This window comes from Callithrix jacchus, chromosome 4 (assembly GCF_049354715.1).
Source record: "Callithrix jacchus isolate 240 chromosome 4, calJac240_pri, whole genome shotgun sequence".
In the NCBI taxonomy this organism is placed as follows: domain Eukaryota; kingdom Metazoa; phylum Chordata; class Mammalia; order Primates; family Cebidae; genus Callithrix; species Callithrix jacchus.
Window position 1 is genome coordinate 39519336 of NC_133505.1, and position 27280 is coordinate 39546615.

Genomic DNA, 27280 nt, shown 5'->3' on the forward strand with positions numbered 1-27280 from the left:
TGTCCTTGGGTCTGGATACAGAACCATAAATGGGGAGCTAGGGGAAGGGATGAGCCTGGGTCGCCTCTGACCTCTCACACGCCGTCCTGGTGGCCCTGACCTCTCACTAAGCCCTGCCACTCCTCTTTGGCATGGCCTCTTCCCAAACCCCCACATTGCCTCTTCACCCACAAAAGTGGTCTCTAAGTGTCACTTGGTCCGTGGAACCCCCACCCCTTATGGCTTCAGTTCCCCAAATAGGGCTGGACCTCTGATCCTGATCCAGCTGTAGCTATCCAGCTGCTTCCTGGGGACTTTGGAATTGAGGGGGCATGGCTGGTTGTGCTGGGAATCCACACTCTCCCTGGCTGGACCTAGAACCTGTGGACTCTCGTCCTGAGGGCAGTCATGTTCTGCCTGTACCTGGTAACCCAAGAAACTTGACTGCGGAGAGAAGAAAGAGGAGAGAGGAACAGAGTCAGGAAACTGCCTGTCTCCGGGGCTTTTTCTGTTCCCTATCCTTGGCTTTCTAAGGCCACAGTGAGGTCCCCTCCCCTGCTTTCCTATTCCTGAGCTCTGTTCTGTGAAATACCCCAATTCTTACTTTTTAATCTCAAACCAGCTCACGGTGGTCTCTTCCTTTCAACCAAAGAAAGATGCTCCTAGTGACTAAAGGTACATATTCTGCAGCTAGATTTCCAGGCCCGAATCCTGCCCTCCACAACACATGGACAACACCCGTGTTGCACACAGAGCACGGCTGTGAATTGAGTTAGTGCAGGCAAAACGCTGTCCACAGTGTCTGGTACATGCTAAGTACTCCGCAATGGGAGACCACCTCCTTCTTGGTCTTCTGGGCACTTCTGCGAGTGAAAGGAGGCACTAAGCACAATCATACTGGGATACCCGTATATACTGGAACACCCCAGGCCAACCAGGCCTTATCTGTATTACTCCACCTGTAACTTAAACTAACAAAAAGCCCACACAAGTCACATTTTGTTCTTCCGGCTACCCAGGAAGGCACATTAGGCAGGGACTGCCACTTTCTCTCTAAGACAAACATCATGCCAGTAAACTGGCCCATGGTGGGCAGAGGGAGAGGGCCCAGGAGGGGGTGGACACCCATGCCTGCGCAGTTGATAAGAAGCCAGAAGGCTGATTCTGGCTGCAGGAAAAAGGTCAGGGTTGCATTTTCCTTCTTTGCTTCTTGATGGATGGTCAATATTTTGAAATATGACATCCCAAGGCCAAAGAGACTGGTGCCACTCCAGTGAAGGGCCGCTCTGTGGGCGGGATGGTGGGAAGGGGCCTGAAGGTGGGGTCAAGGGAGGCCCCGAAACAGTCTACACAGCAGGAGGGATGGCCAGGGCTCAAGAGCTATAAGTGGCGTCTCAGGGCCTTGATGGGCGTCTCGCCATGCTGTTCTTGGGGCTGCTGCTGCTGCCCCTGCTGGCAGGTGCCCGCCTGCTGTGGAACTGGTGGCAGCGCAGGAGCCTCCACCTCCCGCCTCTTGCCCCAGGCTTCCTGCACCTGCTGCAGCCCAACCTCCCCATCTATCTGCTTGGCCTGACTCAGAAATTCGGGCCTGTCTATAGGCTTCACCTTGGGCTGCAGGGTGAGAACCTATTCTTGCCCTGGCCCTCAGCACAGGAGGAGGCAGAGGAGGGGAGGGGGTCCTCTCTCTCCACTGACCCTACTTTGGCTCTCCCCCAGATGTGGTGGTGCTGAACTCCAAGAGGACCATTGAGGAAGCCATGGTCAAAAAGTGGGCAGACTTTGCCGGCAGACCTGAGCCACTTACCTGTAAGGGCTGGGGGCATTTTTTCTTACTTAAAAATTTTTTTAAGAGATGGGGGTCTTGCTATGTTGCCCAGGCTGGTCTTGAATTCCTGGTCTCAGGTGATCCTCCCACCTCAGCCTCAAGTGGGAGCTACCTGCACCTGGCAGGGGCATTTCTTGGGGGGAAGAAGCCGGGGTTGGGGAGGCAGAAGAAGGTTGGCCTCTTGGCTGACCTTGGTCAGTTCCCACCCTCCAGCCCCCTACTCCTCCTGCAGACAAGCTGGTGTCTAAGAACTACCCAGACCTGTCCCTGGGAGACTACTCTCTCCTCTGGAAAGCCCACAAGAAGCTCACCCGCTCAGCCCTTCTGCTGGGCCTCCGTGACTCCATGGAGTCCGTGGTGGAGCAGCTGACCCAGGACTTCTGTGAGGTAAGTCTGGGCTCCTGAGACCTCTCGGGTCAGCCTCACCTCTCGCAGTAGTCCCCGTCCGGCCCGCAGCACGCAGGCCTGCTGAGCTCACGCTCCTTCTCCACAGCGCATGAGAGCCCAGGCTGGCAGCCCTGTGGCCATCGAGGAGGAATTCTCTCTCCTCACCTGCAGCATCATCTGTTACCTCACCTTTGGAGACAAGATCAAGGTGCCCCCCCAGCCCCTCTGGCCCACCCCAAGCCCCTCCGGCCCACCCCCAGCCCCTCCCTGGGCCTCTCCTCGTCCTGAACTGGAAGCTCGTCCTCCTTTTTTGGCAGGAGGACAACCTGATGCCTGCCTGTTACGAATGTATCCAGGAGGTGTTAAAAACCTGGAGCCACTGGTCCATCCAAATTGTGGACGTGATTCCCTTTCTCAGGGTGAGGAGGTGGAGCCCAGACGCCCTGGGTCCTGGGGAGGGGTGGGTGGAGGGAGAGGCTTCTTCCCGCAGCTGCACTCTATGCTTCTGGTCGCAGTTCTTCCCCAATCCAGGTCTCCGGAGGCTGAAGAAGGCCATAGAGACGAGGGACCATTTCGTGGAGAAGCAGCTGAGGCAGCACAAGGTGGGGGCTGTGTGTGGACGGTCTCCCCTCGGCCCACTGCCAGGGACGCATTACGAGGCGGGTTCTCCTGCATCCCCCAGTTCTGGGCCTGTTTCGACTCCGCGCCCCTCTCCCCAGGCCAGGTGCTCAGCCTGCTCCTCCCACCCTCTGCAGGAGAGCCTGGTGGCAGGCCAGTGGAGGGGCATGATGGACTACATGCTCCAAGGAGTGGCGCAGCCGAGTGTGGAAGAGGACTCTGGACAGCTCTTGGAAAGGCACGTGCACATGGCTGTGGTGGACCTCCTCATTGGTGGCACTGAGACCACGGCGGTCACCCTCTCCTGGGCCGTGGTGTTTTTGCTTCACCACCCTGAGGTGTGCCCTGGGGACAGGCAAAAGGCTCCTTCCCAGCAGCCCAGTCAGGGTGGTGGGCACCCTCGCTCGGCTCTGAGTGCTGTGCTTGCCCAGAGGGGCTGCTGTCTCCTCACTGGCACTCAGGCTCACTGGGTGGCTGAGGGAGTGGCTGGACGATGGGCAGCTGTGGGCTGGCTGGGGCAGGACTCCACCCGATCCTTCCCCAGATTCAGCAGCGACTGCAGGAGGAGCTAGACCACGAACTGGGCCCTGGTGCCTCCAGCTCCTGGGTGCCCTACAAGGACCGCTCGCGGCTTCCCTTGCTCAATGCCACCATCGCTGAGGTGCTGCGCCTGCGGCCCGTTGTGCCCTTGGCCTTGCCCCACCGCACCACACGGCCTAGCAGGTGACTCCCAAGGGTTGGGATGAGTGAGGAAAGCCTGAGCCCATCTAGGCCCTGGCCAGCCTCTAACTGCAGCCCCTTCAGCATCTCTGGCTACGACATCCCCGAGGGCACAGTCATCATCCCCAACCTCCAAGGCGCCCACCTCGATGAGACGGTCTGGGAGAGGCCGCATGAGTTCTGGCCTGGTATGTGGGGGTCAGGGGCCTGCCGTGCAAAGGTGGTGGAGGCTGGTCCCCGAAGCCGCTGAGCACCTCCCCACCCACCTGTCCACCCGCCCACCCGCCCGCAGATCGTTTCCTGGAGCCAGGCAAGAACTCCAGAGCGCTGGCCTTCGGCTGTGGGGCGCGTGTGTGCCTGGGTGAGCCACTGGCGCGCCTGGAGTTGTTCGTGGTGCTGGCCCGACTGCTGCAGGCCTTCACACTGCTGCCCCCTGGGGATGCCCTGCCCTCCCTGCAGCCCCTGCCCTACTGCAGCGTCATCCTCAAGATGCAGCCTTTCCAAGTGCGGCTGCAGCCCCGGGGGATGGGGGCCCAGAGCCAGTGATGGGGCAGGACCGATTCCAGTCGGGTGCCTCAGTTTCTCCTTTATTGCTCCCCTATGAGCCCCTCCCCTCCCCCCTGTAAACATAGTGCTGTGAGGTCGCTGGCAGAGAAGGAGAAGGCTTCCTCCAGTTGCTAGGTGGTGAAGGCCCCTCACTCTTCTCTTGGGGTGACCCCTCAGTGCTCGGCAGTCATACTGGGGTGCGAGAGAGGTGGGCGGCAGCTCAGCCTCCCCCCGCTGGGGACCGAAAGTTTCTTGGTCTCAGCTTCATTTCCGTGAAGGGCACCGAGAACTCAAAGCCCTTCCAGTAGTACCAGCTGACTCCCTGGGAAAGGGGTGTCAAGAGGGCATCACAGCCAGATGTCCCATCTGCTCCTCCCGTTCAGCCAACCGCCCCACACAGGTCCCCTCCTGACCCTCCGGCTTCATCCTGAGCTGGCCCTTTCCAGCCAATAAATCACCTCCAGCTCCCTCTGTGTGGCTGCCATGATTGTTCCCTTTTACCCAGCACTCAGTCCCTTGCCTGTTAAACTGTGGGGCTGAAATCTAGGCAGGTTGAGCCCCAGCCACCCCAGCTCTGTGCTGCCTCCCACTCCTCACCTGATGGTCCACCGTGCTCCCGTAGAGCCCGTTGAGGTTGGCGTAGTGGCAGTTCCTGTACCACCAGGCCCCTCGGTAGGAGACAGCGCAGGAGATGAGCAAGTTGTTGGGGTCCCGATCACGGGCAGAGAAGACGCTGCCACTGTGGTAGCTCATGGAGTCCCCTGGGCAGGGTGGAGGAAGGAGCCATGAGGGTCTCCCCTCCCAGCCTCACCCTCCCAGCCCCGTGGCCCGTGCCTACCTGCGGTGCCGTGGTAGCCCTCCAGGTGGAGGCGGTAGTACTCTGCAGCCGAGTCTACGCGGAAGGAATCGTACTGGGCGAACACAGCCTCGTCCCCAGCCCGCAGGTCCACGCGCATGGAGTAGTCACCGGCCTGTGTCAGGCTGTACAGGGCCTCATTGCCTGGAAGTGGGAGACATGCTCTCATCAGGGTCCTGGTGTCCACAGGGCCCCCATCCCCTCCATAGTTTCCCAATCCCTGTGAGGCACTAACCCAGCCAGAATTCTCCAGAGATGTTCCCAAAACCATGGGCATAGTCCTCCCAGTCCCTCCAGAAGTCTGTCTGTCCATCCATGCGGCGCTGGAACACCTGGGAAGCAGGTGGGGGCACCATCAGCCTCTGGCTTCCGGGGCGACGGCTCCTGCCCTGCACAGACCCCTGGGCTTCCCAATGCCACCCACCAGCCAGCCACCCCCATCAGTCTCCATGTCGCAAAACACGTTCAGGGGCCGCTCGCGGTTGCCGTTGAGGAAGATGGTGGTGGTCCTGGAGGCAGCGGCTCCATTCTGCATCTCCTCCCCGCAGTCCCTGGGGAAGGGGATCCGCAGCCCACCTGGGGAGAGGAGAGCAGGGGCCAGTCCTTTTCCAAGCCTTAGGCCCTGGCTGCCCACCCAGCCCCCCGGCTGCCAGCCCCTGCGTCCAGGTACCCGTGGTGAAAGAGGTGGACACGGGTGGCAGGAGGCTCTCCCCCCACATGGCCTGGAGCCGAGCACTGTAGGGGGTGGAGGGAAAGAGGCCGAGCAGCTGGTGAGATGTGACCCCTGCTGGGAGCAGGATCTCCTGTGGGACAGACAATGGGGTGGGTCAAGGGAGAGGGAGGTGGAGACCCTCTGGGTGGGCCAGAGGTAGCACTTCCTGGAATAACCCAAGGAGGGGAGTTGGTCAGCGGGGCACCTGGGTCTGTCCACCAGGGGTGTCGAAGCTCAGCAGGTAGCCTGTGGGCCGGACTTGGGGCTCAGTCCAAGTGAGCAGGGCTGTGCGGGGGGTCACTTCCTTGGCCTTCAAGTCCCGAGGGGCCTCTAGCCCTAGGAGGGAAAGAGGGAAGAGGAGATGGGGATGAGGCCCATCCTGGCTTCCTCTACCTCCCCTCCCCCATCCCACTCACCCCACAGACCCTACCTGTGGTGAAGGTGATGCTGGCTGGGGAAGTGAGGTTGGGGCCCCGCAGGCCGCGCACGGTGGCGGTGTAGTTGGTGTGGAGGACAAGGTCGTGCAGGGGGTAGTCCACCGCGCTGCCTGGGGCTGCGGCCTGCAGAGGCGGGGCTGGGAGTGCAGGTTGGGGGCATCAATGCCTGCCCCTTCCATCCCCAGCCAGAGTCCAGCCTCCCCGCTGCAATCCCCACCCTGCACAGGTCCCTTCCAGAGGCCTCAGCCCTGCTCACCCCCAGGGGCTGTGACCTGGACATCATAGGTGTCCACAGGATTCTGGGGGGGCTTCCAGTGCAGCATGGCGAATCCCTCGGTCAAGTTCAGTGCACGCAACTGGGTGGGACCATCAGGAACTGGAGGAAGGGGAGGGGCTCAGAGGTGTCCCCGCTGCTCTCTACTCCAAGCCTCCCCAAACTCCACTGGGCTCCTGCCCGAAATCAGAGCCTCCACCACCTCCCTTCACCCTCCCCATTCCCTCCCAACTGCCACCCATGCCATTTTCATGGCTCCCAGTCCATTTCACCTGTGGTGAGGAAGCCTGTGAGAGGCTCACTCTCCTCAAAGCCTCGGACAGAGACAAGGGTCACCTCGTAGCGAGCTCCTGGGATCAGCCCCTCAAGTTTCTGGGTCCGGGCCCGGCCATCCACCTGCACACTTTGCGGCTCCCCTGAAAACATTGAGGACCAGGGGTTATCCAGGAAACCTCAGAGTGGCTGGAGGGTGGGCAGAGTACAGGGGGGAGGCTGACACGTGAGGCAATAAGCACATGGCAAAGGCACCACCTCCGTCCGCCAGCTGGTAGGAGACTTTGAAGCTGTCCACCCGGGATGGTGGGGGCATCCAGTTGACCCTGGCTGAGGTCTCCCTGATTTCGGTGAATTGGAGGTCACGGGGGCTCTCCAGCACTGCAGAGGGGGCAGGGAACAAAGGTGCAGGCAGGGGCAGGGAGGCTCCTCCCTACGATTCCCATCCCTCACCCCTGCTCCAGGACAGGCCACCACCCTTTTCCTCTAGACCCCAGGAATGGAGGTCGCTCTGTAGACCCCTCCAAGCCCACCACCAACTCGCCCACCCCTGCTGCTGGGTGAGGCACTAGGTTCCCCCACCCCCTTGAAGTGCTAAGACCCACTTTGGACAGAGTGTGTGTGGGGCCTTACCTGGGCTGAGGGTGCGGGCAGTGCCCTGGATGCTGTCGGCCTTGTGGGGCCCTCGCAGCCCATATAGCGTTAGGCTATATAGAGTCCCTGGACGCAGGTCCCGGAGCACGGCTGAGTACCGCGTCCCCGGCACCATCAGCTCGCGCTGCAGCAGAGGGCGCAGATGGGGCTCCAGGGTGCTTGGGGATGGGACCCCGAAGCGGAGCAGGAATGAGTCGAAGGCCCCAGGTGGGGCCTCCCAGTTGAGCCTCAGTGAACTGGTGGTCACATCGGTCACAGACAGCTGGGACAGGCGGGGCCCTGGCTCCCCTGAGGTCTGACCAGCAGGGGCTGGCCCTGCATGGAATGGGTGAGAGAGAAGGGATTGGAGACAGAAGCACGCCAGCTTGGTGACCCGGGGCACGTTCCTTCCACCCCCTCCCTCCCCATTTCTCCATCTGTAACCAGGGACTTGCAGCCACGGGGGGTCCTGTGGGGCAGAGCTAAAGGCCACTTGCTTCCAGCCCACCTGTCCTCTCTCCCTGGCACCCACCTCATGCTCTTTCCCTGTGACCACCGCATCTGGGCCCCCCTTTCCCCCTTCCCAGTCACAGACTAGAGGCCGGGGATGCCTGGTGGTACCTGTGGTGCCCTCAGCTGAGACGGGCCCCAGGCGCTTCCCTTCATGGAGGCCGTAGAGGAGGAACCTGTAGGAGGTGCTGGGCTCCAGGCCTGAGATGAGGACCTTGCTCTGGTCGCCGTCCACCAGCAAGGCCTGGGGCTGCCCTTTCGCGTCCTCATACTGGACCACGAAGGAATCAAAGGGGCCCTGGGCCACACTCCATGAGAGGTGCATGGAGTCTGGGGTTGTGTCAGTCACAGCCAGCACCCCTAGGCGGGGCTCTTCAGGGGCCTCTGGGGCTGGTGTGTCCTCTTCTGGGGCTGTGCGGGAGAAGCCCAGGGGAGAATCTGAGTGGGCGATGCCATAGGGCCCTCCATTTTTATCTTTCTCCCCAAAGAGGGGATTCCGGGCTTGCCCAAGGCTGAGGTGGGAAGCTTACAGGTCCTGGCCGGGGCAGCCTGGTGGAGAGAAGGGAGGAGCCAGGCTCTGCCAGTGCTTCCGTCCCTGACTCTGCCAACATCCCTGCTTTGGTGCTGACTCTTGCTCAGAACCCTGGTGTTTCTGAGCCCCAGCACCGTGGCCTGTGCCCTGCTTGGGAAGTCACTGTGGCCTCGTGACTCCTTCAAGAGCCCCTCGCTGTCTGATTCAGGTGCTCATTTCCCCTTCCACACCCAGTGTCCTATCGCGCCCACCTAGAGATAGCACAGGCTCTGCCCCGACTCGCTGAGCTTGGGGGAGTGTGGTGCTCCCTTCTCCCTTCTGAGAGAAGCTGAGGGTGGGACTGGCCGCTGAAGGTGACAGGCAAATCCCACCAGCCATGCCCTGGTCAGGCCTGTCTGAGGTGGGCAGCGGCAAGCTCTGGCAGAGGAGCCTGCACCATAAATGCAGCCACTTCTCTTGGGTTCTGTGACCCCGCTCATTTTGTTTCCCAGTGATTTTTCCTCTTAAGAAAATGCTCCTGACTCATCCATGGCAGGGAGATTTGCCCCTATCTGGACAAGGCCACCCTTCAGGGAGGTGACAGCTGCCCCAGTAAGTAATGGGGAGCAGCGGCAGTGATGGGCAGAGAGGGGGCTGGGAGATTGGGGGGCCGCTGCCAGGGCCTTTCCCTCCCATCTGGCCTGGCTCCTGCTCTCGACTCCTTGACGGATGTTGAAGCCCACAGGGCTGCAGACTCCTCCTTCCTGGGCACAGGCCAGGACGCCCCATTCCCGCCTGCCCACTCCTGCGGTCATCTTCGTTTTCAGCCCAAAGGCACAAGGAAACCCAGGCAGGCAGCCTCACCTGTCATTCCCAGGGCAGAGACCGGGCCCAGGCGCTTTCCCCCAAGGAGCCCATACAGCAGAAACTTGTATTTCCTGCCAGGCTCCAGGTTCTCTATGGTGACCATGTGCTGGTCTGCGGCCACAGGCACTGCCTTGGGCTGCCCATCCTTGTCCCTGTACTGGACCACGAAGGAGTCAAAGGGACCCTGGGCCACTGTCCAGGACAGGTGCAGGGAGCTGGAGGTCTCCTCAGCCACGGTCAGTTCCCCGAGGCGGGGATGGGGCTGCAGCTCCTTCTCCAGGGGAGCTGTGCAGAGGGAGGAGGGAATGCTGTTAGGCACATGCTGCCTTTACCTCAGCCCTGGCAGCTTCTGGGAGGTGTGAGGTTCTGGGAAGGGGTCCCTCCAGTGTAGCCTCAGGGACAGCTCCTTGAGGCAACATGGAGGCCTGCTCCTGCCACACACCTCAGGAATGAGGGAGAGCACCCCCTCCTCCCCTGGAGGCCACTGCCCAAACTACTTCCTGCCCCACTCCCTCCTGCTGTGATGAGGGTGCGTTAATACATTAAAGATCATCAACCGAGGGAGGGTGGCGGGGGTGCAGGGAGGGCCTTTGTTTCCCGGACCCCCAGCACCTGAGCTGGGATGAGGCCAGAGCTGAGGGGGACTCCCAGGAGGTCTCTGGGTTCTCAGGGAGACACCCCAAACATTGAGAACTGGTCTGGGTAGCTGGCCGGCCAGTGCATGGCTTCCATCACTGCTGGCCTGTGACCCCCCTTGTCCCCTTGTGGCCATCAGTCTGGCCATCCGTGCCTCCCGCTTCCCACACTGACCCCACTGGGCCAGGGCAGCTGGGGTGGGGCAGGGAGAAGACAGGGGCAGAGCTGGGAAAACAGAGGGCAGAGCAGAGGCTCATCCAGGTGTGGGTGTGGTTGGGGCCGTTGGGTGAGGAAAGGGAGAGCCTGTACCCCATCCCCAAAGTGACGGTTTGGGAAGAGAATTATGGAGTCTCAGGGGCCCAGGCCCTGACTGGCTGGCTGCTCTGTCCTCCTCTGGGCAGTGACTCATGGTCCTGGGAGTGGGGTGAGGGTCAGTGACCCACCACACCCCTTCCTTGGGGGGCTGAGTCATGGCCACAGAGACACCAGGGTTTTCCATAGTCTTTCCGTAGCCAAGCTTCTTATTTTCCACTCCTTGCCTCTGAATTAGGGAGGAGGGAGGGGGATGGGAACTGCTACTGAAAGCAGCATCACTCCCAGCAATCATGCAGGTGAGGACACCGAGGTTCTGGGGATGAAACGGCTTGGCCACGGTCACCCTGGCAAGGGCTGGGACTGGGAGTGGAACACAGATCTGCTGGCTCCAAGCCTGTGTCCCTTTTATTTCCTCAACAGTCATTGAATGGAGGAAATAGTGCATATTCCTCAGAACTGTGCCAGGCACCTATAGGGACCCACTTTCGGAGTTAAAATGGTTGTGTCAGGGCTGACAGGGACAATCTCACGGGAAGGCCATAGGCCCAGCTCTGAGGGCTCGGATGAGAGGCCGCTCTGGAAAAGGCGGAGGCTGGACTGGGGCTCACCTGTGATGCCCTCGGCAGAGACAGGGCCCAGTCGCTTCCTGCCCGACAGACCGTAGAGCAGGAACTTGTATTTCCTACTGGGTTCCAGGCTGCGGACAGTGACCTCCCGCTGGTCGGCTGCCACCGGGACCACCTGGGGCTGCCCATCCCTGTCCTTGTACTGGACCACAAAGGAGTCGAATTCACCCTCAGGAACCGTCCACGAGAGTCCCACGGAGTCAGGGGTCACGTCTGTCACAGTCAGCTCCCCCAGGCGGGGAGAGGGTTTCGTGTCTGGTGCTGGAAAAGACAGTGAGGTGCATGGAGAGTGGCAGGGGGCGGGGATGGAGGCAGAGGGGCCTTGGAGCTTCCTGGGCTGCCGTGACTCTCTGAGCCGGTCCCAGGAATGGGGGGTGACTGGGCTAGGAGTAGGGATAAAAGAGGAGCCAGACGAGAAAGCAAGTGTCTCCTGGGGTGCAGGGAAGGTAGGGAGAAGGATGGGCGTGAGGGGAAGAAAGTAGCTCAGGGCCTGGGTTTCCAGTAAATCTCTGGGTGGTGAGGACTGGAATGTGGGGCTCAGAAACATGAAATTCCAACTGGAGCCACAAGGGGGCGAAGGCTCTGGCTGCGGGAGGCCTCCAGCCCTCCTCACTCACCAGTCCTGGCCTCCACAGGGACTGGGCCGTGGCGTTTCCCATTTTGGAGTCCAAAGAGCAGGAACTTGTACTTGCGGGCCGGGTCCAGCCCCGAGACAGTGACCGCTCGGAGGTCTCCACTCACAGGCACTGCCTGGGGCTGCCCCTGCACGTCCCTGTACTGCACCAGGAAGGAGTCGAAGGGGCCCTGGGCCACCGTCCAAGAGAGGCCCACCGAGTCCGAGGTCAGGCCTGCTACTACCAGCTCCCCCAGGCGGGGCTCCACTGGCGGCAGTGTGGGCAGTGGCGCTGAAAAGAGCAGAGCAGGCCTATGGGTCAGGAGGCAGGACCCTGCCCAAGGCAGGCAGTGCTCTCGTGGGAACGGAGGGGGCATTTTTTTTTTTTTGAGACGGAGTCTCATTCTGTCACCCAGGCTGGAGTGCAGTGGCACAATCTCAGCTCACTGCAACTTTCGCCTCCTCGGTTTAAGCTATTCAACTGCCTCAGCCTCCCGAGTAACTGGGATTACAGGCATGCACCACCACACCCAGCTAATTCTTAATATTTTTGGTAGAGACGGGGTTTCACCATGTTGGCCAGGCTGGTCTCGAACTCCTGACCTCAAGTGATCTGCCCACCTCGGCCTCCCAAGGTGCTGAGATTCCAGATGTGAGCCACCGTGCCCGGCTGGAGTGAGCACCTCTCAGTTGCCTCCTCTAAAGCACTTGCTTTAGAATCTGTGCCCTGCGTTGCCCTCAGCAGCTCACCAACAGCGGTGCACTTAACCCTCGCTCAGCATGTGAGGCAGCTGCTGTTATTATCACCCCAACTTTTCAGGGATCTGAAGCACAAGGCTAGGAAGCGCCTGCAAGGCCGCACAGTCACTGCACTGAAAGGCACAGCCAGACCCCGGCAGCTGGATCTGAAGCACTTTCTGAGCCACTAAAATACTCCTTAAGGGAGCTGAAAACTTAACAAATGAGCACACGAGCAACCCGAGGCTCCGGATCACGATGGAAGGAAGGAAGATACAACAAACAGGGCATGGACCACCCGCCCATCTGACTCCACAGTCTCCATGAATCCAAGGACCGGGCAGGATCATCAACAACACGGGAAAACAGACAGAAATCTAGAGGCCCAGTTGTAAGGGGTGCTGAGATCCAAAGGAGAAACACAGAGGGCCACAGAGGTAAACCTGGGGACAAGTGCCTGTCCCCCCACTCACCCGTGATGCCCACGGCGGACACCGGGCCCACGCGCCGCCCCTCGTGGAGGCCGTACAGGTGCATCTTGTACTTGCGCCCAGGCTCCAGGCCCCCCACGGTGACCTCGCTCTCCTCGCCCCCAACACGAACCCCCTGGGGCTGCCCATCCCTGTCCTTGTACTGCACGGTGAAGGAGTCGAAGCGGCCCTGGGGGACGGTCCAGGAGAGGCTCAGCGAGTCAGAGGAGGCTCCTGTCACTGTCAGCTCCCCCAGGAGCGGCTCCTCGGGGGGCTCCGGGGCCTCTGTGCTGGGTTCCGTGGGGCTGGGGGTCTCTTCCTCTGCAGCTGAGACAAAGGGACACAGAAAGAGTGAAGCAGGGTCCCTGCGGGATGCCCTGGGACTTGGGGAAAAGGAGGGAAGCCAAGGCTGTGACTGGGGGACCTGAGGTCGGCTCAGAGAGACCCATTCTTGGGGCTGGGGGGTCCTGCTCAGCTGGCAGCTAATACACATGACAAGTTCCAGGGTCAGCTGTGGGGTACCTAGGACAGCCACCAGCACAGCAAAGCTCCCAGTGGCCCGTCCCTGCTCTGGAGGAGCCAGGGGTCAACCTCACAGGAAGGCCCAAGGGGAGGCCCATCCCCAGCCACAAGCAGGTCTGAGGTACTGACCAGACCCCACCACCATTCCCCATTAGTCATCACCAAAGAGCAAGAGGGTGAACTTCCCACAGCTCCCACCCTGGGGCTCCCACCGTCCACTCACCCGTCACCCCGATGGCAGACACGGGGCCCATGCGCTGCCCACTGTGGAAGCCATACAGGTTCATCTTGTACTTGTGGTCTGGCTCCAGGCCCGAGATGATGACCTGGTCCTCCTGCCCCGGCACCTGCACTGCCTTGGGCTGCCCGTCCCCGTTCCTGTACTGGACCAGGAAGTGGTCAAACTGGCCCTCGGGGACCGTCCAGGACAGGCTGAGGGAGTCGGGGGTGGCATCTGTCACGGTCAGCTCCCCCAGGCGAGGCTTGATGGGGGGCTCAGGGGTTGTGGTGGGTGCTGCTTGGGTGGTCTTGGCTTCATCCTCTGGAACTGGACAGACATGTATGAAGATAGTGAGGTCCCTGGGTCCTCAGTTCAGCACAGAAAGAATGTGTTTGGGCCAGGCACGGTGGATCATGCCTGTAATCCTAGCACTTTGAGAGGCCAAGGTGGGCAAATCATATGATCAGGAGTTCGAGACCAGCCTGGCCAACATGGTGAAACCCTGACTCTACTAAAAATACAAAAAAATTAGCTGGGCATAGTGGTAGGTACCAGTAATCCCAGCTACTCGGGAGGCTGAGGCAGGAGAATAGCTTGAACCCCAGAGGCAGAGGTTCAAATAAGCTGTGATCAAGCAGCGAGCTGAGATCTCACCGCTGTACTCCATCCAGCCTGGGGAACAGACTGAGACTCCATCTCAAAAGAAAGAAAAAACCTGGATGGGGTTGGGAGGCCGAGACAGGTGGATCACCTGAGGTCAGGAGTTTGAGACCAGCCTGATTAACATGGAGGCACCCTGTCCCTACTAAAAATAAAAAATTGGCTGGGCCTGGTGGTGGGCGTCTATAATCCCAGCTACTCAGGAGGCTGAGGCAGGAGATTTGCTTGAGCCTGGAAGGCGGAGGCTGAGATGAGCCATAATCGCACCATTGTACTCCGGCCTGGGCAACAAGAGTGAAACTGTCTCAAAAAGACAAAAAAATAAAATAAAATAAAAATAAGAAAGGATGTGTCATAAAACACAAAGTGAGGGACAATGAAAACACAAGAGCAGGACGATGCTGCCCACAGCGGCTCCAGCACAGCTCTTCTTCCTCCTCCCTCCTGTGGCCTTTCCTATCCCTCACCCTGACCCCCAGACCTCAGCCCTCACCTTACCTCCACCTCCCAACACCCAGGCCACCTCCCCCTGTCCCTCCAGCACCGCCTCTCTTCTGAGCACAGCCCCACCTGCCTCTGCACCCCAGGCCTCTCTGCACTGGGCTCTCCTCGCCATCTGTTGTTCACTGGCTTCTGTCTCTGCTCCCCAACAAGCTCAGCACACCCCTCCCCAGGCCAAAGCCTGGGCATGTTCCTGGACCCGGCCCCTCACCAGCAGCCTCAGAGCCTCTCTCCCCGAGTTACCCTGGATACCTTCCCCCACCACCTCCAGCCCCCAATCCTGGTTTGGGCCGCTGTCACCTCTCACCAGGGCCACCAACTCCCTACTGGCCTTCCTGCCTCCAGGCTCCCCACCACCCAAACCCTGTCTTCAGTTCCTACAGATGATCTTCACACTGGCACAGCTGCTGGAGTCATCTCACCATGGACCTGGGCAACCACCTCCTCATCCCTGGGAGATGCCAGGCCTGGTGAGCTGCCCCCTCCTCTGCTCCCACACTTCAGGATGATCTACCCACCCCAGAAGACACCCCGTTCAATCCTCAGTGCCTCTCACATGCCATGCTCTTTCTAGCCTCTGGCCTTTGCATCAGCTGTAATGATCTGACACACTTCACCTCCTGTCTAAAGCTGTCACCAAGCTAAGGCCTGCCTGGCCTCAGGTCCTGACTGTCCTCTGAGTATCCACAGGTAGGGCAGCTTACGTATTCTTTCCTGGCCCTGGGCTTCCTGTCACATGCTCACCACCTTTGCTTTATTGCTGGTCCACAATCTGTCCCCCATGATGTTAGCCCCATCGGGACAGGAACTTATCCCATTAGGATATGAACCCTAACTCTGAGCCTAACCTCTGTGAGGACTGATGAATGCAAGAAAAATTTGCTTCAACAAATTCTAAGAGAACTTCCAAATCTGTTATTGGGAGGAGCTTTACTACGAAGGTGTTCTGTGATTTGCACAGAAATACTCACAGCAGCATTATCCACGACAGCTAAGAGGTGGAAGCAACCCAAGTGGCCATCGGTGGATGAAAGGATGGGCAAAGCGTGGTCTATATGTATAAAGTGAGCATCATTCAGCCTTCAAAGGAAGGACATTCTGGCAAGGTGCAATGGCTCTTGCCTATAATCCCAGCACTTTGGGAGGTCGAGGTGGGAGGATCACTTGAGGCCAGGAGTTTGAGACCAGCCTGGGCAACATAATAAGACCCCATCTCTACAAAAAATAAAAAGGAAATTCTGACAGATGCTACAACAGACATGACCCTTAAAGATGTATTTAATAAAATGAACCATTCAAAAAAGACAAATATTGTATGATTCCACTTATAAGAGCTACCTGGAGTTGAGTTCATAGAGACAGACAATAGAATGGTGTTGCCAGGCGCTGGGAGAGGGGAGGATGGGGAGTGGTGCCTAACGGGCGGAAGTTTCAGTGTGGGAGGAGGAGCCCTGGAGGTGGGTGGGGACGGTGTGCAGTGATGTGCCTGTACCTGATGCCAGACTGTATACTGGAGAGCGATTAGAGTAGCCATTTATGTCATCTGTACTTTACCACAATAAAAACAACAAAAAAAGTGTGTTCCTCGGACCAGTGGCACCAAGATCAAGGAGAATCTTGTGAAACACGCACCTTCTGACCCTAGGCCAAGCCTGCCGAATCGCAAATCTGCCTTTTAACAAAAATCTCCAGGCATTTGCATATGTAAAGGAAGGAATAATCTGGAAATATTCCCCACCCCTCCTCACTCACACTCACTCACCTGTCATGCCCACGGCAGACACCGGGCCCACGCGCCGCCCCTCGTGGAGGCCGTACAGGTGCATCTTGTACTTGCGCCCGGGCTCCAGGCCCCCCACGGTGACCTCGCTCTCCTCGCCCCCAACACGCACCACCTGGGGCCGCCCGTCCCTGTCCTTGTACTGCACGGTGAAGGAGTCAAAGTGGCCCTGGGGGACGGTCCAGGAGAGGCTCAGCGAGTCAGGGGAGGCTCCTGTCACTGTCAGCTCCCCCAGGAGTGGCTCCTCGGGGGGCTCTGGGGCCTCCGTGCTGGGTTCTGTGGGGGCAGGAGTTTCTTCCCCTGTAGCTGAGAAGAGGGGACAGAGAAGGTGAGCAGCTTCCCTGGGGGTGTCCTCGGGTCTTGCGGGGAAAGAGAGTGAAGCTGGGGCCATGACTGGGGGTCCTGAGGTCAGCTCAGAGAGGCCCATCTTTCAAGCTGGGTAGTCCTCCTCAGCTTACGGTCAACACACACGACAAGCTCTGAGGTCAGTGGTGGGGAACTTGGGACAGCCACCAACAGAGCTCACAGGCCCTTCTCCACCAAGGAAGACCTGTCAGTCCTCAGGGAGGTAGGGAAAGGCACAAAGGTACCATGGCTCAGGCAAGAGCAGAGGGGCTTCCTGGGCCAGTTCACCCATCACCAGAGAGGCGGACCCCCCCAGAGGCCCACCCTGGGGCTCCCACCGTCCACTCACCCGTCACCCCGATGGCAGACACGGGACCCACGCGCTGCCCACCGTGGAAGCCATACAGGTTCATCTTGTACTTGTGGTCTGGCTCTAGACCTGAGATGGTGACCCGGTCCTCCTGCCCCGGCACCCGCACCACCTTGGGCTGCCCGTCCCCATTCCTGTACTGGACCAGGAAGTGGTCAAACTGGCCCTCAGGGACCGTCCAGGACAGGCTGAGGGACTCAGGGGTGGCATCTGTCACAGTCAGCTCCCCCAGGTGAGGCTTGATGGGGGGCTCAGGGGTCGTGGTGGGTGCTGCTTGGGTGGTCTCGGCTTCATCCTCTGGAGCTGCACAGACACACAGGGGGACAGTGAGGTCCCTGAGTCCTCAACTTCAGCATAGAAAGGATGTGTCACAAAACACAAAGTGCCCAAGAGCAGGACGATGCTGCCCACAGTGGCTCCAGCACAGCTCTTCTTCCTCGTCCCTCCTGAGGCCTTTCCTATCCCTCACCCTGACTCCCTGACCTCAGCCCCACCTCCCAACACCCAGGCCACCTTCCCCTGTCCCTCCAGCACCGCCTCTCTTCTGAGCACAGCCCCACCTGCCTCTGCACCCCGGGCTCCCTGCACTGGGCTCTCCTCGCCATCTGTTGTTCACTGGCTTCTGTCTCTGCTCCCCAGCAAGCTCAGCACACCCCTCCCCAGGCCAGAGCCTGGGCGTGTTTCTGGACCTGGCCCCTCACCAGAGCATCTCTGCCCTGAGTTACCCTGGATACCTTCCTCCCCCACCTCCAGCCCCCAATCCTGGTTTGGGCCACTGTCACCTCTCACCACGGCCACCAACTCCCTACTGGCCTCCCTGCCTCCAGGTGCCCCGCCACCCCATCCCCATCTTCAGCCCCCATGGATGAGATTCACACTGGTACAGACCTGGGCAACCACTTCCTCATCCCTGGGAGACCACAGGCCTGGTGAGCTCCCCCCTCCTCTGCTTCCACACTTCAGGATGATCTACCCACTACAAAAGACACTCACTCAATCCTCAGTGCCTCTCATGTGCCGTGCTCTTTCTAGCCTCCTGGCCTTTGCACCAGCTGTGATGCTCTGACACACTTTACCTTTTCTCTAAAGCTATCGCCAAGCTAAGGCACGCCTGGCCTCAGGTCCTGGCTGTCCCCTGGATACTTGTGGGCAGGGTGACTTCAGTGTCCCTTCCCAGTCCTGGCCTGGCCCCAGGGCTTCACATGCTCATCCTTCTTTGCTTTCCTTTCTGGCTTTCTGCTTGTGCCCACAACTGTGAGCCCCATGAAAACATGAACTTGTGTGTGTCACTTGCCAGCATCTGCCTATGAAGGGAAAAGCAGCCCTGACAGCTGTGAGCTGCCCTCCCCTCCCTTCCCCTCAGCCAGGCCATGTTGCTTGGGGCTGGCCCGACACAGTCGGGTCTTTGTGGTCCAGTTGAACACAGGCAATTTCATGGAACATCAACATCAGACTAGGCCGTTTGTCAGCAGGATGGATCAAGACAAGAACAAGGCCAGTCTGTGATCATGTCTCAATATAGACAAACTCCAACACTTTCCACAGCAGGAAAAGAATCAAACATCACCCATCCAGCTAATCGGAGTGATGGCTGCTTCTTTACCAATGGCCTCTTTGGCTTTGCTCTAGTTGACTCCTCCCCAAAGATAAGACTTAGTGAGACGCTCGATGATAGAGTTATCCCTTTTTCCTGACAGCTTCTAATACAGACCAAAACCTCACTTCCTTAAACCCTTTCCCAAAACACCAAACACAAGCCCAGTTCCTTAATAACCTCTTTCTAAAACCTCTTCCTGAGACACCCCACAATCCTGCTGCGGCACAGAGCACAACTCCATCCGTTCAGGTTTAGGTGAGCTTCTGGAGGTTGCTGGCTGGAGGCCATTGATACCCTAACATTACAGTGCCCGGATCAGACCATGGAATTCTTTGCTGAATGAACAAATTGACCAATTGGAGGGAAAGACCTGTTCCTATTTCTATTCCAATAGGGGGCTTCCAGTGTGCGCAGTCGAGACGCTGCCCCTCACTGCCTCTGTCTTCCATCCCAGCCCCCGGTCAACTCCACAGAGAAAGCACACTATGAGGAATCAGGGACGCAGAAAAATTATCTTCAACAAACCTCAAAAAAAGGTCTAACTCCTTTATCATGAGGGACTTTGCTACTCAAGGGGCGTGATCCATGGGCCAGCAGCATTGGCGTAATTTCTTGTTGGAAATGCAGAATCTTTGGCCCCAGCCTTATCCTGTTGCATCCCAATCTGCCTCTCAGCAAGATCACCAGGCATGGGGACAAGCAAAAGAAGCCCAGCTGGTGAGAAGATTTTTGTTTTCATGAAGTTTGTAGAGAAAGCAACATCTTCTAGGACCATCTCCCCAACCTTACCTCACTCACAAACACTCACCAGTCACACCCACGGCGGACACCGGGCCCACGCGCCGCCCCTCGTGGAGGCCGTACAGGTGCATCTTGTACTTGCGCCCAGGCTCCAGGCCCCCCACGGTGACCTTGCTCTCCTCGCCCCCAACACGAACCACCTGGGGCTGCCCGTCCCTGTCCTTGTACTGCACGGTGAAGGAGTCGAAGCGGCCCTGGGGGACGGTCCAGGAGAGGCTCAGCGAGTCAGGGGAGGTTCCTGTCACTGTCAGCTCCCCCAGGAGCGGCTCCTCGGGGGGCTCCGGGGCCTCTGTGCTGGGTTCCGTGGGGCTGGGGGTCTCTTCCTCTGCAGCTGAGACAAAGGGACACAGAGAGGGTGAGGCAGGGTCCCTGGAGGATGCCCTTGGCACTTGGGGAAAATGAGGGAGAAGCCAAGGCTGTGACTGGGGGACCTGAGGTCAGCTCAGAGAGGTCCATTCTTGGGGCAGGGGGGTCCTGCTCAGCTGACAGCTAATACACATGACAAGTTCCAGGGTCAGCTGTGGGGACCTGGAATAGCCACCAGCACAGCAAAGCTCCCAATGGCCCGTCCCTACTCTGGAGGAGCCAGGGGTCAACCTCACAGGAAGGCCCAAGGGGAGGCCCATCCCCAGCCACAAGCAGGTCTGAGGTACTGACCAGACCCCGCCACCATTCCCCACCAGTCATCACCAAAGAACAAGAGGGTGAACTTCCCACAGCTCCCACCCTGGGGCTCCCACCGTCCACTCACCCGTCACCCCGATGGCAGACACGGGACCCACGCGCTGCCCACCGTGGAAGCCATACAGGTTCATCTTGTACTTGTGGTCTGGCTCTAGACCTGAGATGGTGACCCGGTCCTCCTGCCCCGGCACCCGCACCACCTTGGGCTGCCCGTCCCCATTCCTGTACTGGACCAGGAAGTGGTCAAACTGGCCCTCAGGGACCGTCCAGGACAGGCTGAGGGACTCAGGGGTGGCATCTGTCACGGTCAGCTCCCCCAGGCGAGGCTTGACGGGGGGCTCAGGGGTCGTGGTGGGTGCTGCTTGGGTGGTCTCGGCTTCATTCTCTGGAGCTGCACAGACACACAGGGGGACAGTGAGGTCCCTGAGTCCTCAACTTCAGCATAGAAAGGATGTGTCACAAAACACAAAGTGCCCAAGAGCAGGACGATGCTGCCCACAGTGGCTCCAGCACAGCTCTTCTTCCTCGTCCCTCCTGAGGCCTTTCCTATCCCTCACCCTGACTCCCTGACCTCAGCCCCCACTGCTCCCCACCTTCCAACACCCAGGCCACCTCCCCCTGTCCCTCCAGCACCGCCTCTCTTCTGAGCACAGCCCCACCTGCCTCTGCACCCCGGGCCTCCCTGCACTGGGCTCTCCTCGCCATCTGTTGTTCACTTGCTTCTGTCTCTGCTCCCCAGGAAGCTCAGCACACCCCTCCCCAGGCCAGAGCCTGGGCGTGTTTCTGGACCTGGCCCCTCACCAGAGCATCTCTGCCCTGAGTTACTCTGGATACCTTCCTCCCCTACCTCCAGCCCCCAATCCTGGTTTGGGCCACTGTCACCTCTCACCAGGGCCACCAACTCCCTACTGGCCTCCCTGCCTCCAGGCTCTCCACCTCCCCATCCCCATCTTCAGCCCCCATGAATGAGCTTCACACAGGCACAGACCTGGGCAACCACCTCCTCATCCCTGGGAGACCCCAGTCCTGGTGAGCTGCCCCCTCCTCTGCTCCCACACTTCAGGATGATCTACCCACTACAAAAGACACTCACTCAATCCTCAGTGCTGCTCACGTGCTGTGCTCTTTCTAGCCTCCTGGTCTTTGCACCAGCTGTGATGCTCTGACACACCTCCCCTTCTCTCTAAAGCTGTCGCCAAGCTAAGGCATGCCTGGCCTCAGGTCATGGCTGTCCCCTGGGTACCCATGGACAGGGTGGCTTAGGTGTCCCTGCCTGGTCCTGACCTGAGCCCTGGTCCTCCCTGCCACAAGCTCATCCTCCTTTCCTTCCTTTGCTGGATCACAGCCTGTCTCTCCATGACATGTCTTCCCATAATGCTGCTATATTCCTTTCACTGTGAGTCCCATCAAGACAGAAACATGTATAGGAAAATGGTAGGAAGGGCACACTTTCTAGGGCTGTCTTTGGACCTGTCCCACCCACACTCACTCACCTGTGACGCCCACAGCGGACACTGGGCCCACGCGCCGCCCCTCGTGGAGGCCGTACAGGTGCATCTTGTACTTGCGCCCGGGCTCCAGGCCCCCCACGGTGACCTCGCTCTCCTCACCCCGGACACGCACCACCTGGGGCCGCCCATCCCTGTCCTTGTACTGCATGGTGAAGGAGTCAAAGCGGCCCTGGGGGATGGTCCAGGAGAGGCTCAGTGAGTCAGGGGAGGTTCCTGTCACTGTCAGCTCCCCCAGGAGTGGCTCCTCGGCGGGCTCTGGGGCCTCCTTGCTGGGTTCTGTGGGGCTGGGGGTCTTGTCCACGACCTCTTCTGGGGCTGAAAGGTAATATAGGGGATACAGTGTTTAAGGGAGACTTGCTTTGCTGGTGCTGTCAACAGAGGTCATGGGACCTGACATCAAACACACCCCTCCAGAGCAGGCTGAGGGCTGGGGCTGCTTTATGTTCACCATTCAGTGACTCTTGGAATAAGCGCCAGTGAGGTATCCCCGAGCCCCCGGCCGGCACAGCTGGCAGAGCCGCACTGTTCAAACCTCCAGAAGGCATCTGAGACGCAGTATCAGGAGCCAAAGTAATTCTCATTTCCTCTGACCCAGTAATCCCAGTTCTGGGCATCTATCCTAAGAAAATTACTAAAGCAGGAAAAAGTTACAGCATGGAAGAATTCATGATGGGATTATTCATGACAGCAAATGACCCGTGGAACCCAAATGACCTGTGGAAGACGATTAATTTTCTTATACTGCTTTCAACACAACGCATCAAATAACCATCGAAACGATGACTAATGCTGGCTGTGTAGCCACAAGGTAAATGATTACAATGTACCTGTGTACAAAAATAAGAGCCAAGAATTTTATGAACACTGATTGCAACTTTAAAACACGCTCCGTGTGCAAAATGCAGAAAGGAAAGGTGCACAACGAACATTGTTATGAATGCTGGCAGCTGGGAGAATGTGGGACCATAGAGTCTTTCTGTTTTTCAAGCTTTCCACATAATGTTGTTATATTATTTTCACTAAGAAAAGGTGGGCTAAAAAAGGAATTCTGAGCCAGGAGCAGTGGCTCACGCCTGTAATCCTAGCATTTTGGGAGGCCAAGTCAGGTGGATCACCTGAGGTCAGGAGTTCAAGACCAGCCTGGCCAACATGGTGAAACCCTGTCTCTACTAATAATACAAAAATTAGCCAGGCATGGTGGCATGTGCCTGTAATCCCAGCTACTCAGGAGGCTGAGGCAGGAGAATCGCTTGAACCTGGGAGGATGAGGTTGCAGTGAGCTGAGATCACACCACTGCAGTACAGCCTGGGCGACAGAGACTCAATCTCAAGAAAGTAAGAAACAAGAAATTCTGGGCTACAACAATTAAAAATCTAGTGTGGAGTGGGGGTGGGGTGGGGTGGCAATGCAGAAGGAACAGGAGGGGCAGGGGTGGGTCCCTCAGCCTGTCCTGTGCCCATCCTGTGGTTCACCATGGCGGGGGTAGGAACACAAAACTGAACATCGGCTAGAACAGCTTACCCTCAGAGTGTGAATTTTCCTATGTTCATTTTGCAATAATTTCCCTATTTGGGAGTTTGTCTCCCAAAACTCAGGTGGTCCTCTGAGCACACATATGGAAATGAGGTCTCTCCCCCAGGAATCGAGGAGACAAAGTGAGAGTGATTCCTCTGTCTGGATAGTCTTCGGGAGACCAGCTTGCACCTCACCTGGTGTCACAGAGGTTGCGACCTGCCTTGTAAGAGACCTCTCAGCAGGGTGGATTCCTCCCCATGGGTAGGATGTCTCGAAATATACTCTAAACCAGGCATAACTACCTGGCTAAGAATGACTTAGAAAAGGCAGCCTGACTGCACATTTGGAATTCAGTTCATCTCATGATTCCCAATCCCCCAATTTCTTATGGATTAGAAATCTTGAAATTTCTCATAATTAGAAATGAAATAAGTCACAAGAGTGAAAGGGGAGAAGGACAGATGGAGTATAAAGAAGGAGAAGACATTATATATTTTCTTTTTTTTCCTTTCCCCAATTATAAAAGAAATGTTTGCCATTTAAGAAGATTTGGAGTATGCAGAATAGAATAATACCCCCCAAAATGTCCTGGAACATTCTATTCTATCTAACAAATCATGCCACCCGTGGGAATGTGTTTCTTTCCAGTCTTCTCGCCATGCCTATTACTTTCAAATGGCTGTGATTAGCATCCTTACAACAAGTTGGCTCTCTTTTTTCTTTTTTTTTTTTTTGAGACTGAGTTTGGCTCTATCTCCCATGCTGGAGTGAAGTGGTGATCTCGGCTCACTACAACCTCCACCTCCCAGGTTCAAGTGATTCTCGTGCCTCAGCCTCCCCAGTAGCTAGGACTATAGGCATGTACCAGCAAGCCTGGCTAATTTTTGCAGTTTTAGTAGGCACAGGGTTTCACCATGTTGGCCAGGCTGGTCTGGAACTCCCGACCTCAGGTGATCAGCCTCCTTGGCCTCCCAAAGTGCTGGGATTACAGGTGTGAGCCACTGTATCTGGCCTGGGCTCTCTTTTTTCAGTGTAACATTATGAAGTAAGGGTCTTAGGTTAAAACATTTAAGTGGTGGCATAATAGCTCTTTTTATAGTTGCCTAAATTATTTAGTCATCCCAATGTTGTTTGACGTTGGATTGTTTCTCTCGTGTGCATTTGTATATGTGGTTATAACAAAGAATGCCATGATTAAGATGAAAAGAAAGGAAAATTCTCATTAGTTAGGCTTGGTGTGCACCTGACGTATTTCACCCTTGGAGGTGCTCAGTGGTTGACCCTCAGAGGGAGGTCGCACCAGAGTGGACAAGCAAACCACCAGCACGGGCCACAGCCATGGGGCACAGACGAAGGGCAGGACACGGGAGCCAAGACCTGGACCCACAGGGCTTGGCAAAAAGGCAGAGGAGTAATCAAGTACCCATGAAGGAAAGGTAGTTACCCCGTGAGACCCCATGCACTACTCACCAGTCACGCCCACAACAGACACCGGGCCCACGCGCTGCCCCTCGTGGAGGCCGTACAGGTGCATCTTGTATTTGTGCCTGGGCTCCAGGCCCCCCACGGTGACCTCGCTCTCCTCGCCTCCGACATGCACCCCTTGGGGCCACCCATCCCTGTCCTTGTACTGCACAGTGAAGGAGTCGAAGCGGCCCTGGGGGACGGTCCAGGAGAGGCTCAGCGAGTCTGGGGAGGCTCCTGTCACTGTCAGCTCCCCCAGGAGCGGCTCCTCGGGGGGCTCCGGGGCCTCTGTGCTGGGTTCTGTGGGGCTGGGGGTCTCTTCCTCTGCAGCTGAGACAAAGGATGAGAGGGTCCCTGGGGGATGTGCTCATGTCTTGGGGAAAGGAGGGAGAGCCAAGGCTGTGACTGGGGGACCTGAGGTCGGCTCAGAGAGGCCCATTTTTAGGACTGGGGGGTCCTGCTCAGCTGACATCTAACACACATGACAAGTTCCAGGGTCAGTTATGGGGGACCTGGGATAGCCATCAACACAGCAAAGCTCCCAGTGAGCCCTCCCTGCTCAGGAGGAGCCAGGGGTCAACCTCACAGGAAGGCAAAATGGGAGCCGAAGCCCCAGCCACAAGCAGATCTGAGGTACTGACCAGACCCTGCCACCATTTCCCACCAGTCATCACCAAAGAGCAAGAGGGTGACTCTCCCACAGCTCCCACCCTGGGGCTCCCACCATCCACTCACCCGTCACCCCGATGGCAGACACAGGGCCCACACGCTGGCCACCATGGAAGCCATACAGGTTCATCTTGTACTTGTGGTCTGGCTCTAGACCTGAGATGGTGACCCCGTCCTCATACCCCGGCACCCGCACCGCCTTCGGTTGTCCGTCCCCGTTCCTGTACTGGACCAGGAAGTGGTCAAACTGGCCCTCGGGGACCGTCCAGGACAGGCTGAGAGAGTCGGGGGTGGCGTCTGTCACAGTCAGCTCCCCGAGGTGAGGCTTGATGGGAGGCTCGGGGGTGGGAGGTACTGTCGGGGCTGGGACCATTTCTTCATCATTTCCTGGGGCTGCATCAGAAGATAGAGAGAATGGGTGGACATGCCTGGTGGGCCTCCTTCTAGCTGGGGGATTCTGGGCCTCTCTTAGACACACTAGAGTCCCATAGCCAGGATGCTGGTGCCCCAGGCTTAGGATATCATTTCTCTGCTTTGAATGTTAAGCTAACAGAGGACAGAGCACACACTTGTGGCCAAGTCATGATGCTTGGGTGGCATCCCCATGATGCTTAGTGTGCATGCCTGGAACAAGGGTTCCAGGGTGCCAAGCAAATTTGTTTTACAGGATAGAATTGATTCTTTATAAGAACACCAACTAGATCTGGGCATGGTGGCTCAAACCTGTAATCCCAGCACTTTGGGCGCTGAGGCGGGCAGATCACCTGAGGTCAGGAGTTTGAGACCAACCTGGCCAACCTGGTGAAACCCCGTCTCTGCTAAAAAATACAAAAATTAGCCAGGCCTGGTGGTGAATGCCTGTAATCCCAAGTACTCGGGAGGCTGAGGCAGGAGAATCACTTGAACCCTGGGAGGTAGAGGTTGCAATGAGCTGAGATCGTGCCATTGCACTCCAGCCTGGGTGCCTGGGTGCCTGGGTGACACAGTGAGACTCCACCTCAAAAAAAAAAAAAAAAAAAAAGAAAGAAAAAGAAAACAAAGAATACCAACCAAACATAACAGGCAAGTTGGTTGTAAAGTTGTATCAGGAGGTTCATCCACTTGGGCTTGGAAATTCCACCTAATTCTGAGCATTTTTAGAAACCAGTTTAGATTTTACAGCTGAGAGTAGAGAGATGAGACCACGTGAGGGCATCTTCGCAGCGGAGTTGTCTCTGGATCTTGCAGTAGGTCTGCTAACTTATGGCAGAGAGCACACCTCCAGTGATGCCAGCTCTTTTGGCCTGTGTGAAAGGTTTCATTCTGCCTTGATAGTGGAATTACAAAATCACCACATTTCATTTGTCTGTTCTTTTTGAGAATTGAGTCTTAAGCATTGAGGCGGTCACGATTAAAAAAGAGCTTAAGGAAAGCATTAAAGAGCCAAGTTACAGGTAATCAACGAAGGGAAATGCCTTGTTAAGTTGTGCACGTGACCAACATTTACAATTAAAGTCATAGTATCCATGTTAACAGAATTCAGTGTTGTTTTAAAAACAAACGGGTATTAATTTGCGGGCTTAAGGAACACACACAATTTTTCCCACTGAAATCAGTGATCATTATCAGAGTTTGCCCTAAGGGATTTTCAGGAACTACCTACTTTCCTCAGAAGGGAAGGACTGCAGTTTTCTCTCATTGTGTGTGAGAGCCAAGTCACATTCCCACCCTTCACAACAGGTATGGTTATTCCTTCTTTACAGATGAGGGAAAGGAGGTACAGAGAGGTGTGTGTCTGGTTTTTCTTTTTCTTTTTTTGTTTTTGATACAGAGTCTTGCTCTGTCGCCCAGGCTGGAGTGCAAAGGCACCATCCTGGCTCACTACAACCTCCACCTCCCAGGTTGGAGCAATTCTCCTGCCTCAGCCTCCCAAGTAGCTGGGACTATAAGTGCCACTACCACACCCAGCTAATTTTTGTATTTTTAGTAGAGATAGGGTTTCACCATGTTGGCCAGGCTGGTCTCAAACTCCTGACATCAGGTAATCTGCCCCCTTCAGCCTCCCAAAGTGCTGGGATTACAGGCGTGAGCCACTGTGTCCAGACATGTTGTTCG

At 57.4% G+C, this 27280-nt stretch overlaps 2 protein-coding genes across 10 annotated transcripts in view; one reads left to right on the plus strand and one right to left on the minus strand.

The window, feature by feature from the left end:
- The first annotated feature begins 1390 nt into the window (after nt 1-1390).
- Nucleotides 1391-4546, plus strand: CYP21A2 (cytochrome P450 family 21 subfamily A member 2). Of its 2 annotated transcripts, none has more exons than XM_035295300.3 (10): nt 1391-1597; nt 1696-1785; nt 2037-2191; nt 2298-2399; nt 2509-2610; nt 2707-2793; nt 2911-3147; nt 3354-3532; nt 3614-3717; nt 3822-4546. In XM_035295300.3, exons 1-10 carry the CDS (start codon nt 1399-1401, stop codon nt 4073-4075), a joined length of 1509 nt encoding a protein of 502 aa, XP_035151191.1. In that variant the 5' UTR covers nt 1391-1398; the 3' UTR covers nt 4076-4546. The 2 variants fall into 2 exon arrangements, with proteins under 2 accessions (XP_035151191.1, XP_017826473.2); XM_017970984.4 differs by having other exon boundaries at nt 2947-3147.
- The window catches only part of TNXB (tenascin XB), a 71074-nt gene continuing 47889 nt past the window's right edge, over nt 4096-27280 (minus strand). For 6 of the 8 annotated variants that reach the window (XM_035295292.3, XM_035295287.3, XM_078368835.1 and 3 more), the window contains 25 exons: nt 25253-25579; nt 24524-24847; nt 21520-21852; nt 20094-20417; nt 19350-19673; nt 16924-17247; nt 16212-16535; nt 13292-13615; nt 12550-12873; nt 11343-11630; nt 10708-10986; nt 9146-9433; nt 7882-8181; nt 7261-7596; nt 6886-7008; nt 6627-6770; nt 6337-6456; nt 6074-6217; nt 5849-5979; nt 5602-5734; nt 5356-5507; nt 5167-5263; nt 4914-5075; nt 4673-4836; nt 4096-4397 (listed from right to left, as the gene is read on the minus strand). In XM_035295292.3, the coding sequence (XP_035151183.3) occupies nt 4296-4397; nt 4673-4836; nt 4914-5075; nt 5167-5263; nt 5356-5507; nt 5602-5734; nt 5849-5979; nt 6074-6217; nt 6337-6456; nt 6627-6770; nt 6886-7008; nt 7261-7596; nt 7882-8181; nt 9146-9433; nt 10708-10986; nt 11343-11630; nt 12550-12873; nt 13292-13615; nt 16212-16535; nt 16924-17247; nt 19350-19673; nt 20094-20417; nt 21520-21852; nt 24524-24847; nt 25253-25579 (5891 nt within the window). In that variant the 3' untranslated portion in view covers nt 4096-4295. The remainder of the gene's footprint in view (nt 4398-4672; nt 4837-4913; nt 5076-5166; nt 5264-5355; nt 5508-5601; nt 5735-5848; nt 5980-6073; nt 6218-6336; nt 6457-6626; nt 6771-6885; nt 7009-7260; nt 7597-7881; nt 8182-9145; nt 9434-10707; nt 10987-11342; nt 11631-12549; nt 12874-13291; nt 13616-16211; nt 16536-16923; nt 17248-19349; nt 19674-20093; nt 20418-21519; nt 21853-24523; nt 24848-25252; nt 25580-27280) is intronic. The other 2 variants (XM_078368836.1, XM_035295289.3) reach the window with 1 other exon arrangement.